General features: G+C 38.7%; 1 protein-coding gene across 1 annotated transcript in view; it reads right to left on the reverse strand.

Annotated features, from left to right (window-relative positions):
- asic1b (acid-sensing (proton-gated) ion channel 1b) overlaps window positions 1-18284 on the reverse strand; it is a 181318-nt gene extending 163034 nt beyond the window's left edge. The window contains exons 1-2 of the mRNA XM_005729838.1: window positions 16974-18284; window positions 9654-9849 (exon numbers count right to left, since the gene is read on the reverse strand). Coding sequence (XP_005729895.1) covers window positions 9654-9849; window positions 16974-17335 — 558 coding nt within the window. The 5' untranslated portion in view covers window positions 17336-18284. The remainder of the gene's footprint in view (window positions 1-9653; window positions 9850-16973) is intronic.
- Between the last annotated feature and the right edge of the window lie 2125 nt (window positions 18285-20409).

Genomic DNA, 20409 nt, shown 5'->3' on the forward strand with positions numbered 1-20409 from the left:
AAAAAGAAAAAAGTAACATATCTGATAATACAGCAAAGACAAAAGGTACATCATGCTATTGCAGAAAATGGCACATATTCTGTTTCGCAGTCATCAATCAGCTATTGTAATTATCAGAATCAATTTTAAATGCCAAAACCATTAATCATGTTTTCCAGTAATGAATTCAAAAGCAATAATGATGAATACAATTTGCCAAATCTACCAATGCAGACTGTAACAGGTTTCCCATGAAATATTAATAAATTATAAAATGATGGTAAAGAGAAAAAGACAAGGAAAAAAAACAGTCAGCCCCACTAATATTACTCTGGATGGTAATTAGCTGACTAATGCAGCAGTGTGCCACCTGTCAGTGCTAGGTGAATAATCACTCAGCCTGTCAGCACAATCTGAACCGAACATTCACTCTCTGTGCACTGAAGTACTGCAAAAGCTTTACACACATGCAGGCGAAAGATCTAAGCATAGAGTTAAGGAACACCCTGCTTTACATTCAGCTAGTGCGCTCTGGCTCCTGGTCTGTCACGGTGGGTATACTTCTCCCTGGCAGCCCAGCACCACAAACCAAGAGCCAAACATAGACTCTTCCATTGGCACACACACATATTCCAGTTTCCTGCCCCCTCTTTCCTCTCATTCCAAAGCTTTGCACAGTCATCAGATGCTTCTGATCTGAACCAAACTGTTTATAATCGATTCTTTAAAGGATAAGTTCTTTCCATCTCTTTCTTCCATTCTTTCACTCTCTCCCCCACTGCGTAGCTTGCCCACCCGACTCATTATTAAAAATAATTTTGTAACGCTAGGAGCACTGGCAGGTCACATGGAATAAATGGATTCTCAGATCTCTCCATGCTTTGGAGTTGGTTTAATCTGTTTCCCTCCTCTTTTTCACCTTTTGTCCACAGAGTACCTCACGCAGTAGGAGCCTAAATTGTCAAAAAAAAGTCCTTCTTTGTGTAATTAAAATGACAAAAAAGAGGTCAGATGAAAGGAGTATGTGTGTATGTATGTGTGCTGGGGGCAGGGGACATGCTTAGCCTTCTCTAAAGCCCTTTGAAAGGAAATCTATTTCTTCCATGCCCCGCTGGAAAGGCCAACATAACATAAGCAATGGAGGAAGCCATGTTAGGTGGAATTTGCTATTCTGGGTCGTCACTATGACATCTTAGCTTTATACAATATTACTCAGAAAGCAGTTAAAATGTAACTTACCAATAATTTGCCATTTTTGTTGGATGTTTGACAACATAATGCACATTCAAGTTTAAAAATGAAAAGAGTGAGCGAGGTGCTCGGGGAGATCAGGATCAAATATTGTGAATTGACACATTGTAAAATTTAATTTGACTTGAAAAGTGAGGACAGTAAATCACCATGAATCTAAAAGCCATCAAAGGAGAGCCAGTAGCTTTTTACATTCAAAGAGGAGATTTTTACATTAGGCATTCATTCATTACTCAGCAAAAACCTAATTGATCCATGTCTCTGAGTTCTAGGGTAATAGCAAATTGATTGATTTAGCCTCAGGAGGAAAAATGTGGGAATCGTCTGGCCAAAAAGAACAGCAGAATCATCGGCTTTGAGCTGATGGATAAGACTGAATAACAATGAATAAAACGTGGTGGATCAAAGGTGAGATGTGTCAAAAACAGTTTATGAGGAATGGCAGATTAAAGCACCGCTGAAATTCTGCTATTATAGATGCCAGTTACCTAAAAAGACTTGCAGTCTCAACAGTATTCAAATTTAAAAGATTATCTAATTAAACTGGATTACATAACTAATAAAGCTAAGGAATTAGATGCCTTAAGCTAGCCCCAACTCTAAACCGACTCAGGATTAGCAGTATATTTTATGTTCATGGTTGAAGAATGAAATACAACCCTTGTAACACAAGTAATGGAACTTCAGCCTAAGAAGGGACATGCTCATTGCTTGTGTGGAGTACTTAATATAGATTAGAAGGAGGAACGACTACAGCCACCAATAATTCTTGCCATTTCTGTTTGTGAAGAGCAACAATATTTAAAAAAAAAAAAAAGACTTAACAAGCCCCTCCTATCCTTTAGATTGCTGTTTGCGTAAATCCAATCCATCGGCGGGCGTCTCTGAGGTTTTCTGTATTGATTACACCTCATTAGCCACACGTCTCCGTCCCACCAAGGGTGGACTCTGGGGGTCAATGGACAACTGAAATGGAGCCAACAGCTCAATAGAATGACCATGGCAATTATGCAAGAGTCTGGGTTACACAAAAGTGGGTTCTCAGCTAGAAGATTTGCAGTAAATGAAGTGTGATCTGTCAGTAATTTAAGCTAAAATGACTGAAATGATCTTGAAAAACTCCATAACTTAGAATTTAACACAAATACCACCTCACAAATATTTCAGAGTACTTAGGGTTTTGTTTTTTTTGCTTATCTGACACAACACTGCAATGTGACATAACTTAACCACAGTTGCATGAAGGATCTTTTCTAAAAGATTTTCTCTTGAGAGGCAAGTGCCGGCTAAGCACTATTGAAGTACTGTAATATTGTGTGTCTGTGGGTTGTTTTTTTTAAAAGTCTGACATGTTTTCTCAGTATTAAATATCCAAAAACGTACTTCAACTCAAAAATTAATCCTTAGAGCTGAGATCATCAGATCATCCTCAGATCTCTTACACTGACAGTCAACACCAGGTACGGGCAGACTGTGCTGTTAATAGTATTAAATGATAGTCCTCTTGTTTTTACACATTTTCGCAAATGAAAGTTTGTTGTTGTTTTTTACATGCACCATGCTCACACAGTGTAATTGTATAATTTTTGTTAATAAAAACATTTTTGAAATAATTTATTTTATTTCTTTATTTAGAGGCTGTAGGCAACCGTGGTGTGGTGGTTTATTTCCTTACGATTTCCTATGTGAAAGTTCCCCAGTTCAAGATTGGTAGGAGACACAAACCAAGTCTTGGAGTGTCACATGACTGGATAAATGGGAAGGTTGTGTCAGGAAGCATATCCAAGCTAAAAATCTAATTTGCACATCCATCCACTATAGTGACTGCCTGAAAGTACTGTTGTGTTTGGAATCTGCACTACTGTAAAAATTTAAATTTAAAGTATTTAGCAACCCCTCATTTCTTTATGTATTACTTCTTATGTATTATTTGGAAAATTTGAAATACAGTATACAGGGCAAAATCAGGATTTGTACACTTCTAATGAGTTTGAAAGTCGGTATGACCAAAACAGCCTAAACTCTCTTAAGATTTCTTGTAATTTCTTTAAGAAATCTTCAAGAATAGTTTTCCTGGCTATTCAAAGCGCTTCTTTCTGTTCTCTGTCAAGACGGTCCCCCAATGCTTCAGTAATTTTGAGGTCTGGGCTTCGGAGAGACCATTCCATGAGCTATAGTGTTCCATTGTGTGTTTTTTATCCAGGTATGCTTTCATTGCACTGGCAAAGTGTTTGGGATCATTACCATGATCAAAAATGAAGCTGTTGCCAGTCGGACACTTTCCAGATACAGTGGAACCCGACTTACGAATACCCCATGTCACGAAAAATTCAAGTTACGAAGGCACTGAACGGCAATATTTCTGCCCGTGTTACGGCAAAATGCCCGTGTAACGAAATCCGCTGCCTCTGATTGGCTGAGCCTACAATGCCCACAATGCCTTCCGAATCATGTGACAACCCCTTGGCTTCTGTACTTGCGCTTCGCTGTTCCACTTGAACGACGTATTGTTGTTCTAGTTAGCAATTAGCCTATAGCCTATCGTTCAGCATCGCCTCGTTCAAAAGGCGCGATGGGTGCTTTGATTTACGAAAGACCCTCGGGAACGGATTAATTTCGTAAGTTGGGGTTCCACTGTACTATAACATGAATGTATAAACTTTCCAGGATATAGCATGAATGTACTCTACTACTGAACATATTCTTCTACATTCATGAGTCCATTCATTTTGAGAAGATCCTAAAAACCAATGGCTGGCTAGACCGAAAGCATGACAGAGCCTCACTCGTGTTTTATTTATGTCTGTAGACACTGACTGTTGTGTCTCTTTCCTAACTTTTAAAATTTAGATTCATGCGTAATTCACGTGTAATTTGGCATACCTTGGCCAAACCATACCTGTTTCTCTTAATTAATTCGTCAGCCTTCCACTGAAACCATTTCTGATGAGGTTAATCAATTAAAGGCCCAGGTGCATCTCTCAGATCCAATGTCAGGCCTTTGTTGATTTTTATCTTTGTAACATGGTTTTCAGATTTTGTTTATCTACAGTAGATATTTGTTTTTTATGCCTTTCACTTCTTTGCCCTCAACTTATTCAGTTTCCTCAGATATTGTAAGGTTACACTGCATACCATGCCAAGATATGTCAGGTTATCAGCTAACAGTTCATTGTGTAAACTTAGTCAGTTTTTATAGATTCAGCTAAAGAAATGGAGGTAAAAATGTGTGTTTTGTATCAGGCAGCCTAAAGACTATTTAAAACCAGGTCTTTGTTAAGTTGTCTGTAATATGCAGACAACACCATTTTTCCCTTAAATTAGACGCCTTTTTATGCTTGAAAATTTTATTGTTCAGTTTAAAGTCACTTAAACAAGGAACAATGGTCAGGTACAAGGATTAGACCGAAAATGAGTGAAAAAGTAGCCAATGTCCAAAGTAAAGCTTTGAAGTCTGAAAAGTCTGAATAATTTGTTTAAGACCACTTTAAAAAAAGAAAGCCTGGCTCCTTGGAAGCAAAATATAAGGCACTGAGGGTCTGCTCAACATTTTTGAGGAACACTACTGCGTATTAAAAGGGTAGAAGCTAATGTATTAAGAACTACTATGACAACTTGATAACTAATCAAAATCTTTTTATTTATAACCAAAGATCTGTTCAAAGATAGCTCTTCATTTATGACTATCATGACCTCATTTATTTATAATATTTTCTGTCCTTCTCGACTCAAAAAAATACAAGTGGAAAGGAAGGACAGGTGCCATATTTAATTGTGTTTTGGAAAACAAACGGGGAGCTGTAAAAGACATACAATGGAGTAGGGGTGGGTTTTGATTATCGATTTATCGAATAAAATGCTTGGATAACGTGATATAGATTCATTAAAATCCTGAATCGATTTTTTAATATAAATTTATTTTGCCTATCAAAAGAAAAAAGAAGAGAAAAGAAAGGAGAATTTTTTTTTTTTTTTTTTTTGCCCAAAATGCCAGAATCTCAGGATAAACCTCACAAAATTTCGACAACCACCAAACAGCTAAAACAGTAAGTGAGAGCAGGAACACGGATTCTGCACAAAGACGTAAGAACAAAGCGCGGACCCGTGGATCAGAATTAGTGAGATGTCGCCTTTCTCACCCGACGGCACGGACACGATCGGGTAAAGCTGTTAGTTTGATCTCTCTCCAAACAATATTGACCGAATCAGCAGCAAAAGAAGATCCAAACTACGCTTCACATAAACATCGTCATGGATTCCCTCTTACTTTTGCTTTTTTGCGTCCACCACGATAAAAATCACACTTCATGCACAGCTCTCTCTCTCTCTCGCTCTCTTGCTTTCTCTGTATACTTCAAGAACAGTTTCCCATCTAAAAATCTGTTTTCTGCATTATTCGCTTGCTTGTTACGCACAAGACTACCGTTGTTTAAAGCGCTGTCGGCCACTGTTTTTTTCCCTTTTACTTACTTCCGAAAAGAAAACCTAATTTCTGCCGTTCAATGGGCTACTGAACAAATTTTAACTTTTTAAAATTATGCAAAATGTAAAACGCTTAGCCATGTCTGTACTAAAACCGCTGTCACTTCAGAGGTAATGTTCATATGTTGATTAAAAGTTTTCTTTCGTTTTTGATGTACTGCTGAATATTTTTATAAAATTCCAGGCCAGGAAAATCACCTTCATGTTTATCTTCAGCTACTTTGACACAAAGACATCTGCTGTGATGCTTACACCTTTGATAAAGTCTCGCAAGTGTCAGCTTCCCTTTTATAGATACAAAAATATGTAAATGTACTGATATGAATTATAATATTTCTGACTGTCTAAGGCAAAATTTCCCAGATTCAAACTGAATTGATTGAATCGATTCGGGACCTTGTGAATCGGAATCGAATCGATTCTAGAAATCAGTGACGATACCCAGCCCTACAATGGCGCTCTGCAGTTTCCAAGAGGTTAAAATGAGCACAAGCCTGTGTGTACCAATAGTACTTCTATTGCTGCTCCTGCTGTGGCAGCTGTTGTTTTGTGTCTTTGAGCCTCTCCGCAGTACTCGACCATTATGTTTAGTTTTATCCCAAGGACTTTGTTGTTACCTGGGCCTCAGTTTCTGTTTATCTGGCTCTTTTTCTCTCGTTCTTTCTTCTTCCTATTTTTCTCTCATGTAATGTCTGTCTCTCTCTTACACTTTCTGTCAGCCCCCAAGCTTCAGTTTTGAGTTTTGATAGCAAAGTTATGAGCCTGTCAAAGTTCTCCCTGGTGACTGAAGTTGGATGTGGGTGTCTTAAAGAGTTCAAAATTGAATAACTTAGAGGTTGTGACATTGCCGATCAACATATTATCTGTAGGGAATTCCACTGGGATGCAGTAAGACAAACTGTATGCTTGGTAGTTTTGCTCTTAAAATGCCGTACATTGTATCAAAGTAAAAATAGAAGTAAGATGGCACATGCAATCCATAGTGTTCGTGCAATATCAGTTATCTTACTGTAGTGTATTATAGCCATTCAATATATTTTGGATGGTTTTAGCTTTAGTGTCCTTGTTGTAGGTGAAATGCAAAGGCCGCCTCTCTAGGGAGCGATCGCATACTTTCGAAATCCATTTATCGCACCTTCAATTAAAAACAAACCCATAAACGATCAAATTATGGTCTTTGTATTTTGCTCCCTTTTTATGGTTTTATATTATCTCATGCAGCTACGGTTCAGAGGCCGTAGGCCATCAATTGATATTCATTTTCATGTGAAATTTTCTTCTTTAATATCATCTGAGCTAAACCATCTGCATTCCAAGTTGGCAGATGTTTTTCTGAAGGACAAAGTTGCAGCAGTGAAACATGATACGAGATAATGAGTCACTAATTTTTAATATTTCCAGCAGCAATATTTAAAAATTATATTGTACTGGATCCCACAGGGTATTTGGTATTTGGATAATGACACCAGTGACTTTTGACAAGGACACAATACTTCTGACTGGATAATGTTGGACTCAACACCTGAACCTTAACTGAAAAACAACATGAAATAAATTCTGATACACTAAAGAACTCTAATATGTTCAAGTTTCTGGATCTATGAGAAAATCTGACTGTACTACACTGCAGATTCTTTTGGAAAAAGCTGCCTTACGTTCTACTGTTGTTTATCTACCATTTTTGTCAGCAAACTGCTCCCACAGTAGGTAGCAGTGATCTTTTGTCTCTGGCTATCTTCAACACCCAGGGACTACCTAGTGAGCCACACTGCCTGTGCTAGCTAGAAAACAACCAGAAGCTGCCAACAGCGTTAATCACAGCTTTAATGCTTGCATACTCTGGGATTTGGAGGTGGAGGCTGGTGAGACTGGTTACCTTACCCTTTCCTAACACGCTGAAGCTTCTTTCCACACCATTAGTGCTCTCTGCTGAGCTGTTCTATCCAGGTCTACAACCGTACAAATGTACAGCAGAGCGCTGTGAAGTACCATCTGCTATAAGCGCAACTAACTACAGTAAATGTGAACACATCAGCACATTAGAGCAGCCACACCATGTGAGCATGCAGCCCACCTCTCAACTACATGGTTTTATAGCACTTGGGGGAAAAACACATTAAAAATTCCACAATAAAGAAACACTGGAGGACAAAGAATGTAAGAGTTGGACTGAGGGCTGATTTTACTAAGCTTAATCATGGCTTCTTTCCAACACATTCTGAGGATATATTAGATCGCTTTCATGACAGGATTCTCAGGCGATATCAATTTATTAATACAGTGTCATCCTCACTTGCCACCTGCATGAGCATCTGTTGGATAGTTGTTCTTTTAAGACTAGCTCCTACTTCTACAGTAGGCTGCCACTGTTTGTAATGTGCAAAATTTGTATGTGTCTTATTGTGTGTGTGTGTGTGTGTGTGTGTGTGTGTGTGTGTGTGTGTGTGTGTGTGTGTGTGTGTGTGTGTGTGTGTGTGTGTGTGTGTGTTCTTTGCAACTGTCATCCCACCACATTTCTTCTTGCTCAAGCTGCATTGTCTCTACCTACAATCCTTTGGTGCTCTTTTTCTCTTATTCTTATTCTCAATCAGTTAAGGCCCTGATATTGTCAAATTTTCATGGCATAATTTAAAATCTGCTTCTTTCATTTACGGTAACCACTGTCAGAGGTACTCGGATAATAACATGGGAACCTATCGCTAGTTTGATGACTTAGCCTCTGCGGGCAATAACCAATTTTTCTAGCCTTCTGGTATAGTCAGCGGGTACATTGTTTACAAATGGAGACAACCCTAAAAAAGCTGAATAAAAGTGCAATTGCTTATTATATTTTTCACAAAATCGTTGATGATTTGGAAATTATGTTACAGCTCCGCTTTTGTCTATACACTGATTCTTTTAACTACAGCTTATCATGTGCACTGTCAATAGACCTCAGACTGCAAGTGAAGTCTAAACAGAACAGTACACAGGATCTGTCTACACATAATCACATTTTTCACACTTATAAAATCAGCTAACTGTGGGTAAGTTGTCACTAAAAACTACAAATGTCTTAAGAAATATCGATCAGCTCTTAAGATCTGTTAGACCGTACTGTGGCACAGACGGCACTGGTAAATGTCAGTGCACTTATAAGCTCTGTTTCCAGCTGGAATAGGCAGATATTGTCGGGCAAAAAAGTTTTGAAAAACAGTGCAGTACGAAACTATAAAATAAGCAAAAAAAATCAAATGAATATTAAACAAAAGACACAAATGTCTTCTTTCTACATTTTAGCATTCTTCAGCAAGTGAAAGAGACAGTGTCATAGCCTTAAACTTCATAGTGTTGGCAAAACTTTTATTGTATTACCAGAATTTAGTGAGATTGACAGCTGTAGTGTGAGAATCAGTTATTATATAATCAGTAATTCTGGCTCTTACTCGGCTGAAACAACAAAAAAAGTACATTAACTACTGTCACCCGCGGTTCCACAGTTGTATTGCAGCTTTACAAGATCAGTTCGTATACTTTATCACAAATACTAAGGTCACAAAGCTTTCAGGTAATAACTGTATCTGAAAGCATTCAGTAAATAGGATAAAGACAGAAAATATTTCACAGCGTCAATTTGTTCTAACTTTGTACTTACATGGAACGTGTTGTGGCAATGACCCAGGGCTCAGTAAACTATATAATGTTTTACTGTCCAATTCTGAAGGGGGATGGAAGAATCTGGAAGGATGGAGCGCCATCGATTGAAATTATGATAAAGCGCTGTCTTTGTAAATATCTCCTTTTAATATATTTGCAAAGTCAATTCCCAAAAGCAGACTTCAGTGAACAGCGCTCAGCTAAACTTCACGGCACAGTAAACTATATAAAGGCCCATTTTGTATCACTAGCATGATTAGATGACCCATAGGTCTCAGCTGATTCTGTTTACGTGCGCAACTCACCACTTTGAAGTCTTCAGCTGCACATTCCTCCCCTCTATATGAGCAGGAAAGCAGCATGTCCTTAATGTCGTGGCCTGTCCGGTCATAAAATTCACGCATGTTGAAAGGCCGAGGCTTATAGCTGTCAAAGTCCGCTCTCTCCTTTAGGATTTGCAGGACATTTTCCTCCACCAGGTGTGGGTCCCGAATCTCATACCTGGACAGAAAGATTCTACACTTAGTCAACATTGATCACAAAATACACACATGTGCACAACTAACACACAAGTCTAATGTACTTAGGTTTTGCAAATTCAATATCACAAAAAGGATTTTGCCTCATTAAATTAAAAAAAAAGTAACATTTTAGGTTGTTCTTTTTCTCTATAAGAATTCTTTTTCAAACTGCTTACCTTGAGCTTACAAAATCCACTTTGTCAGATTGTAATATTAAACATCCTGTTATTCCTTATTTTCTCACTCAAAGTATTAAATGCAGTTAAGGTTGTTAAAGAAGCAAGACACAACCTTAGTTGTACCTCTGTCACATCTAAAAAGATGGATTTTAAGAATTTTGCAGGTACACACGTTTTTCTGGCAGAAGAAACATTAATAACACAGATGCAGCAACAACAAGTGGATATCTACCATTCACCTTAAAAAAAGGTGTACATACATGTCAGCATCATCAGAAGAGCAGCTAGAAAGCTCTCACAATATCATCTTAGTTTTATGAAACTGACAGCTTAACTGTGGCATACCAGTCTCCATGGAGTGCAGGAAAGCAGCTCATTATTTACAGGATGGGAATATTTCATTTCAGACAATTACTTTAATCGGTCTGTTAAACAATTAGGGTTATATGTGGTGGCAGAGCAATCGTGTAGAAAACAATGTTCAGAATGCTGCTTTCAGGCTGATGATCCTCCACACCTACTATTTAGTGTCAATAAATAAATCTTCATCTGCTGCACTTTTTTTCAAAGTGAAAAATGGATCAATTTTACCATGTTCCACCTCTCATTTCCCCTGCAAACAAATAAGAAAAAACATGACAAAGAAGCAGTAATTTGCGTGCATCAATGCACACAGAAATGAAACAGAAGAAAAACACTGTGGAAATCATTTATGCTATGCCTTAATTTGACAGCTACCATCAACCTCTAGTGCCTGCTCACAGTCATTCACTGATACAACGTAACCTCAATTAAACAGTATGGCCCCGCACAGCGAAAAAGTGGCCCATTGATGACCCCTGTTGAGCAATGGGCCATCAGTGGTACAAGCATCCAAATTATAGAGCGCTAAAATTAAGCACTACTGACAGCCACTTGTGAGATCATTGTTGTAGGACACTGAGAGTGAAGAGGACAGCTTCTGTTTTTTCAAAATTGCATTACTGCAAAATACTAAGGTAGAGTCCTGAATTCATATGTGATGTTGAGCAGAAGCAGTAATATCATGACCAGGTTCATATATTGTTTTATTGTAAGAATTTTGGACAACTCGTTTTGCACTAGCAAACATGAATAAGTTTATCCCCAAGCTGAAGAAGTGAAAACCAGAGACGGAGAAAGACAAAGGCATACCCTTCTCTTCCTGTGCCTGACAGTAAATCTGTGAATGACTTTGTGGACACTGACGACAGAGTTGTTTGTCATGAGCATGGGCACTATTTCAAACCATAATTGGTGGTATAGCTTAATGGATTTTTTAAAAATTCCACAAGGTCAAGCTTTGTCTATGATAATGAACAAGATTTTGTCGCTTGATGATGGGAATAACATAAGCTGATCCATGAATAAAAAAATGAAATGTTACATTACTTCTTTGGGAGCACTGCGTTAATATTCAGCTGGAGATGTATTTTTGATTTATGCCCAAACCAAATGTAATATGTTTCACTGTTGCTACAGTGCTTTTTCCTGGTAGAGACTAAATGAAAAAGATTTTCACAACATGAGGTGGTATGCGCTGTAATTTAAAATGAGGGTTGTTCTCCTGCTCATAACACCGAACAGAGACGGTCATGCTTCGTGTTGAATGGAGTTCACAGCGCTTTGACAGACAATATCGGGACTATTATTCTGCTCAAGATTTAAAATGAATGCCAAGTGATACAGTTTTAAAATTCAACATCGGAACATCAGAGATCTTTTTTAACATTAACAAATCAACCAGGATTAACTCTAGCTGATTATAACTTCTTCTTTTTTATCGCTACAGTTTAAATTTTCAACGAGAATAACAGCTGCTGGTTGCTATTTATCTTTTAAATCAGAGTTTTTTCCACAATTTGAATAAAAAGCAGTAACTGGTATGACACAACAGCCAAAAAACAAGACAGTTAAGCACTATCTTTGATACAGATTATAAATTAAAGATAGTGGATCTATGTGGTACTTATTTTCTAGTATAGTTCACTTTTCATTAATTTACTACAGGCCAAAAGAGTGTTGCGTACAATTAAACGGTTATAATGTAAGTAATAAGGGGTGTTAGAGAAAAACATGTTCATATCATTTCAGAGTGAAGCTAATGCATAATTCTTTTTTCCAGAAATAAGTTATTCAAACAATAAAAGGATAAAATTGAAAACCAGAGGATTAGTGATGTAGTAGCTCATCTGGCTCCTGATTCTTCACAGTTTACAGGTTACTGCTTTTTGTAAAGTACTGAAACTGAAAGAAAGTGATACATTTTTATACTGTTTCTTTTTAAGAAGGAGCCCTTCTTGGTTTCAAAATGTTTGATGTGTTCTTTGGAAGGCATATAATGAACTCCAAGGTGCATCCTGGAGCATATTGCCACACTGCAATTTTTCAAAATAAGGAAACATGTTTACCTAAATGTTAAAAAGCGAAGCAGTCCAAAGAGAAAAGAAGCATGACTGCTCAAGCAAAAAAGAGCAGGAAAATTTCACGACTGAGAAACCCCCAGAAACAATAGTGGAGGAGGAGGAAACCAGGAAAACCACACTTTTCCCAAATGTTAACACAATACTCTGGCTACAGTAATCAAGCAGGGGCAGGGATAGCTCAGTAGGTAGAGTGGTGGCCCCATGATCGGAAGGTCGGGGGTTCGATTCCTCTGAACAGCTGCCCTGAGGTACCCCTGAGCAAGGTACCGTCCCTACACACTGCTCCCCGGGCGCCCAATGGCTGCCCACTGCTTCACTGAGTGAATGGGTTAAATGCAGAGAGCGATTTTCCCCACGGGGACCAATAAAGTACACTTTCTTCTTTCTTCTTCAAGGCTTTGAATCCTGTACGGCATCAAAGTTGTCATTAAAAAAAGAATAATAGAGCAAAAGTAAGAGAAGGAGGTAGAGAACAATGAAAACCTGCTATATAAAGTCAAGATGAGAAACTTGCTAAAAGAATTGGACAAACTGTGGTGGTTACTCCAAGAAATAAGTGTCACCTAGTAAGGATACAAACCTTTCTCTGTGAATGTGGTTTTAATATTTTCAGTATTTAAAATGGAAGTATGATTACTACTGTCTATGTATTACTTGTTTCAGACGTGAGTTTAAAATTAGAGGACAGAGTGGTACTAATATCATAAATATCTGTCAGTGGAGCCATTTACAAATTGTCATGTTTTTAGTAATGTTGGTCCCTAAAAGCACTCTGACAATCACAACTCCAGTACTCTTGCCCACATGGGAACTACATCACAACACTGTCACACTCTATTCTAACAAGAAGCTAGCCTGTTGTGGTACATTCTGGACTTAATTGAATTGTATCCTGAGCCACTGTTTTATAAGAAACACAAAGCTGCCAGGAGAGCACTTAAGACGCTGCGCTCACATCCCCGAGTCAGGAGGCTTTAGTTGAAGCGCATACAATCACAATAATATGGGTAGATTTTTAATATTGCCCTGCCACTGCTCCCTAAAGCAATCACTGCAAACTCTCTACGTATGGGAGGGGGAGACTAAATTGGATTATGGGCCACAAGCACTTTAATTTTCTTGTGGGGACTAAAACGAATGAAGGACCATCTGCAACACTTTGCCACCTCATGAGAAGAGAGAGCAAATATAAGCAGCCACTGATTTTAAGAGTGGACTTAAGGCGGTACTCTCTCTCTTTCTCACACACACACAAACAAAAGCAAAAGCACTACATTTGTTTTGATGTTAATACCTCGGGCTGTGTGACACAACAATGAACACATCTTGACATAATCTCAGGTAATTATCCAATTAGCGCTAATTGAACTCATACACTAACAAGGATTGGATTGTTTGTGCAGTGCCCTTGAAAATGAATATGTGCCATGTTTCCTGGTGGCTGAGTTTGGATAATCATATCTTCATGATGGTGCACCTGCGATTCAGTTATTCTTCCAATTTGGCCAAGGTCACAGAAATGCAAACAAAGGATGCCACGAGGCACAGAAAACCCAAACAAATATCTATTGTATTGATGAGAAATACACAAACAAGCTAAAGACGAAAATATGGTAAAAACATGCAAAAATTTCTGTGTCTCCACAGTTGTAATATTCTCTGCGGTAAACAGCCACAGTACACTATAAATGCAAATGAACCCAGATTTGAAAAATCAGCTTTTTCCGGTCGATGACCTGGCCTCCCAGTGTCCCCATCCGTGCACTTTTTTTACACCACTTAAATCTGTAATACGGCCATGATCTTGCTGAGACAGATAAGGCAGTCAAAGTTATGGAGCATTACATTTCACATGTAGCTCGTGGGAATTGAGAGCATGTTTGCAAGCTCAGGAAACATGTTTAATCTCGGGCTCTGTGTAAGCAGAAGACGTGCTTCTCTGGTTTTCGTGAGCTGATCTAACACTTCTTGGCAGCACAAACCACATAACCAACACCTCTTTGAAATGACCTTTCTTTTGCTAATTATCATTTAATTGCCTTTGCAACATAATAAAAATAAAACTGAGCAATTTACTTCTAATGTTCTGCACGGCTAACTGTAACTCCAACCTGAGAAAATACAATACAAAAGTGATTTATTTATTTATTTGTTTTTTGGTGGGTGGCTGCTTGGAAACTGCTGGAGTCGAGTAAGTTAAGGTGAAATTTCTAGCAGCTCAGCTTCAAACTTCAGTGTCTAAGAAAGCCTGGCATCACTGCAAGGGTAGATATTGCCTACTCCTTCTTCCTGAGACAGTGATAGACACCGACCCACAAACACAGCATTTTGTTTGTATTCTGTCATTTTCTGTCCAAACCTACCACCTGTCTGGTGGTATCAGAAGGCTTACCACTGAAAAATCTTCTGTTCAATCAATGTTTAGTGTAAAATCTGTGCGTCCAAGATGTTCCTAATTTATTTGTTTTCCTCCACATTCTTTAGCACTCTAACCGCTTTGAAACCTGATTTAAAAATCATTTAAAAAACTGTCCCTTGTCCTCATTTAAAAAAAAAAAAAGAAAAGTAAAATGAATGCCGTTCCTACCCCAACCCTGATCCCAGGCCAAGCTAACTGAGAGGGCAAGGAAAAGGGAGAGGGAGATGACAGTGTTAATCAGTGGCACAACTCTGTAGCTTAACAAACAGCACTAATTACACAGGGATAAAGACTTGTTCATCACACAGCTTACGAGACACAAGTTAATTGCCTCTCCTTGTAGTCCCCTCCCTCCATCAAAAGTCAACTCATCCCAAAGTCACTTGGAGTAAGTGAGGTTGCTTTAATGTTCTGCTTCCTATATCTTCTTTTATTTTTTTTAGGTGCACCTTTTTAAAGAAAATCTGGCTACACCTGCAATAACAAATCAGAGAGATGGAAACCTGCACTGATATCCTAATGGTCTACTATTCCAGCTGACACTACAAACAACCCGGAAACAAATCTCGGAATCTATACCATACAAAGCATGCAAAATACATCCGCAAGACAGTGAATCTATTGGCATCCTGTAAAGTTATAACCCAAATATGGATGTATATATGAGGGTCACAGAAAAATGATATCCAGTATGAAAACAGAGAATTTGATTTATGTCATTCCAGCATGTACAGCATGCACAGTTGTACGCTTTGCCTCGGGCTGCAACACTTTGTGAATCAATAAGCTAAAAATAAAATTAAAAATGAATTCAAGATGATATTGAGACATGTTTGTGTGTATTACATATTTTATGTTTGCGTAAGTGCAGTAAGCAATGTCTATGCATCTGTGTGTCCATGTGTGCATGTGTATTTGTGTGGGATATTTTTCTTCCTGCTCTAGCTGCAAATGCAAAGTGCAGGATTATTATCTGTATTGGAAAAATGGGATCAGTATAATCTGGATAACATCGAAAAGAAGAATTGAAGAAATTCAGAGTTAAAAGTTTCAACATGAAACAGTGTGCTTGTCATGGTTGCCGAAAGACTAAATGATCAAAGCACAGCAGAAAGCAACAAGTGTAAAGGGAGGGGATGGCAGTTGTGAATCATGCACGTCTCTCAACACTTTGTCAGCGGGGGTTTAAAAATCTTCTCCTCTACTTATCCAATATTTATATTAGCATGTTTATATTTGCCTTTATTAAACACTTAGAAACAGCTTATCTATTATCTGTTACTTGGAGGATTCTCAGCATCTATGTTAAGGTGTACTCATTCTCACTATCAGCATATTTTAACAGGTTAATGGTTGTTGTTCCATTGCTTTTCACAGCTATGGTAGCATGTGTGCAATATGGATTTCAGTAGACAGTAGATCTGTAATGTCACTACATTTTCATCCTTAGCCTTTAACCTCACTTTCTTACTTACGTGCGTTATACTACAATCTTTAGCTCTCAGAGCTCTGGAAGGTTTTGCATGCTTTGTCAGTGAAGTCCGGATTTCCTCCAGTAGCCTAATAGCAACAGCCAAAGACAGGTGGTAAAACTCTGCCCCGCTCTTCCATGTGACATAAGACCTCAGCTAAAACAATGCAGACTACACCTAAGCTCCAAAGTTAAATGCCAACTCAAACATTGCTGTTGCTGGGCTGCAAAGCGTAAAACCTGCTTCCACACACAGACTGTCTATAGAAGACATGCAGATATTTAGTGGTGTGGTCAAACGATTTTTAAGTGCTCACAGATATTTTTTTAAGTTTCATGATAACTGCACTAGAATGTGACAACAACAAAAATTTAGTGTTATAGCTAAATGCTGGGGGCACAATCAGATCCTGAATCATCATGTGATAAATCCACACAGATGTGCACCCCTGCAGCCACTGCATTTGTCATACACTAGGCTACATAATAATTGGGGTGCAGGTGAGGTGTGGTTTTAGTGCTTATATAAAATCACCAGTAAGCCAGCCTACACACAGGCAGGTATTGTAAATGGCTTCTGGACGTACACACCTGCCGTTGAGCAAGGCAAGGAACTCCCCAGCGTGGTACAGGTCGTTCCGTGTCACCCGGCTGAAACGGAAGGAGTTGAGGTTGCAGAAGGTTACCGAAGGGAATATTATCAGTGAAGCCGCCACTTCATCCAACTTGGTGACATGGGGGTACTCGAAGTAGAACTGCACCCGATCCACGCACACCATCACCAGCACACCCACGGAGGCCAAGAAAAACAAAATCCACAGGGTGCGCTTGATATACATCCGCTTGTAAGTGAACATGTGCGAGATGCCATGCAGTGTGGATCTGGCGGCGAAAACTTCAATGGGAGCCGGCCGCCTGTAGTCCATGTCCTCTGAGTCCGCTTTAAGATCCATTATGTCCCCGAGATGAGTTTAGATGAATGATGGGTGTGAGGTCGCAAAAAGAGCAAAGTGGCTTTGTAGATAAGCAGATGCTTTATTAATGAGGAGGAGGTTAGTGGCCGCAAGTTCACGCCCTTCTACGCATGTATTTCTCATGCAGTCTGTGTGAGATGTTGCGTCACTGACAGCCGGCAAAATTGCTCGACATTTAGAGCATTTTACAATCCTCAAAATACAAAGTTCTTAACTGAAAACACCTGTAAAAAGTGAATGTGGGAGAAGCATGCGTTGTATGCTGCTTCGTTTGGGGTCACAGTTCCATAATAATAATAATAATAATAATAATAATGACGATGAAAGCGCGCATGGAAAGATGCCAGCGCTGTTCTCTCCTGCACACTTCTGTAAAATTATCGAGTTGATATCTGGCTTCCAAGCTTAGCACAAACAGCAGAAATAGTGTGCAGCTCTGCGGGAACAGATCACGGTTGAAAAGGTAGAAAATAAACCACTACGAAGAAGACAAGGAATTAGAAAATAAAAGCGGTTCAGAGAACAGACCGGCTACATGGCTTTCGCGTCTCTTCTTCCCGAGCAAATCCCAACACGCGTGGAATAACAATCAGCCGCTGATTTCTCGCCTGTTAACGTTTTAAGAGCGGTCGTCGGGTGTCCTGGGTTTTCCACGGGATAAACAGCTGCATCACAGAGGAGCTGGCTCTGTCTGATAGCTGCCTCGGTGCGCCTCTGCTTGCTCGCTTGCATCCATTCCCTCCTCCGAACTGCGTCCACAACAATGCAATGATAATGACTCTGATTTTTTTTTCTTTTCCTGAAATGATATGTCCGTGAGTAAGAAGGTTCTAGGAAAATACTATTTTCCGTGAATTCAGGAAAAAATTACATTAGACCAGTAGCGGTTTCCCAGATCAATTAAATTCGCCCCAAACAGGAGAGAGCAAGGATAGGATGGCATGTGTTTTACACCGGGTGACGGAGTCCAGCGTCGGCGGCACTCCAGCAGTGCCTAACCCATACTTTACCCAAAGCCACTGTAGCCTACAGAACATACAGCTTTACCCTCAACTTAAAATTGGTAGTTTAGTTAAAGTTTAGTTACATTTTGGGGTAAAATTACTTAGCCTGCTTTAGCTAAACTACCAAGAAAACAATGAGCTAGCCTACTAAAGGAAAGAGAATTTTTAGTTATCCTAAAGGCCTAAACAAACACTTTAAAAGATAAATGACCTAAGCAGAAAATCATTACCTTTGCACCAGACTTGTTGTGTGAATTATTCTAATTTACTTACTGTTTTACTCTTTGTTACTATAATACAGGATTTGGTCAACTTTTTAAGTGTAGACTGTATATATAAGATGGACATACACCCACCGCCCATTTTGTTAGGTAAAGCTATTCAACTGCTAGATTACAAATATCTAATTAACCAATGTGCTCAAGACCTCAAAGTGAGCATTAGAAAATAAAGAAAGGTGATTTAGTCACTTAAAATGTGACGTGATTGTTGGGTAGTTGCACGTTCTCAACAAGGCTGGAAAATACAGGATTGGAAAAACTGTTCAGGCTGGTGATGGTGTTACAGTGCAACCTGGTATCACGGCAAAGCGTGTAATGGACTTGCTGTTTCCATTTCACACTTTACACACACGTGAAACAAACACACATTTTAGCCGCCTTGCTTAATCATTTCCGGCATGAGGACCCTGGACTGTACTTCATACGTTTTTTGCTCACTACTGACTTCTTGACTTTAAATATATTATATCCCCCTGCTGGTAATGCAATGTCTGCATGTGAAATGCACACGGTGGACCCGCGTGCCTATTACATGTTTTGCAGTGAAACTGAGTTGTGTGATGAGTTGGGGGATATTTTTGTGGCACACTTTGGATCTCTTAGTGTCCATTGAACATCCTTTGAACACAACACTTTACCCTAGTATTGTTGTTTGCCAGGTCCATCCCTTTATGACCACAGTGTACCCATCTTCCAGCAGGATACTGTACCATGTGCTAAATCTCAAATCATTTTAAACTTTCTTAAACATGTGACTAGATGTGTAGTTGACAAATTTGCAACAACTGTGTGATGCTATCAAGGCAGTACAGACTAAAATCTCTGAGGAATACCTTTTTGAATTTGTGACAAGAAGAACTGTTCTGAAGGAAAAATGGATTCAACACACTACAAACAAGACAAACTTAATGCAGTGGCTGGTGTGACTATACAACTTCCAAGTCTGAGAAAGTAAGGCAATGAAAATTTGCCCTAAACCTGCGTTCTTGGTGCAGTAATGGCCAGTGGTAGTGAGAGTGGGCAGTGGGCAATTTCTCTGGCTGTTTAAAGATATTCAGTTGTATAGACATCACTGGGAAAATGAACCTCAGCTGCCTTAATCTGTTACCTCAGTAAAAATGTTCTTAATGAGAATAAGAGCTCAATCAGTAGCTGCAAGTCTGCAAGTCATATTAAATAGAAAATGACTGGTGCTATTTTGTAAATATATGGCACCCATTACCGTTAAATAGGAGGATATTACAGGGGACACCTTACCATGTGACCATGTGATTAATGAGCTGCTCACTAAAAGGGATGTCGAAACTCATATGCCAAGCTTTATAATGGGTACTTTCATCCTTTGTATAGGTCTTTATAATACTATACTTTAGTTGGAATGTATTTTTAGCACAGTTATAGAATTACCTTTAATTATCAACATAAAATAAAATTCCCAATTATGTTTTCATCTTCCTTTGTAGCAAGTAAAACTTTTTGATTTGTAAAGGATTCCTAAAAGTGGTACTTCTCACAGTAACACTGCAGTTTTCCATAAATGTGGGGTTTTTTTAAGTATAGAGAACAGAGTTCCGAAAGATGTGTTTGCTTTTACCCATAGTGGAAATCTCTGTTTACCATAATGGAATTTTGTTGTCTTGTCTATTGATGTCCTTTATTCAGACAAGTCCTTTTACATTCATTGCTCAATGGTAAGAAAGAACTGGGATTAGATAAAAAAAAAAAAAATATATATATATATACACACACACACACACACACACACACA

Source organism: Pundamilia nyererei, unplaced genomic scaffold (genome assembly GCF_000239375.1).
Source record: "Pundamilia nyererei isolate P.nyererei 1_Seehausen unplaced genomic scaffold, PunNye1.0 scaffold00034, whole genome shotgun sequence".
NCBI lineage: Eukaryota > Metazoa > Chordata > Actinopteri > Cichliformes > Cichlidae > Pundamilia > Pundamilia nyererei.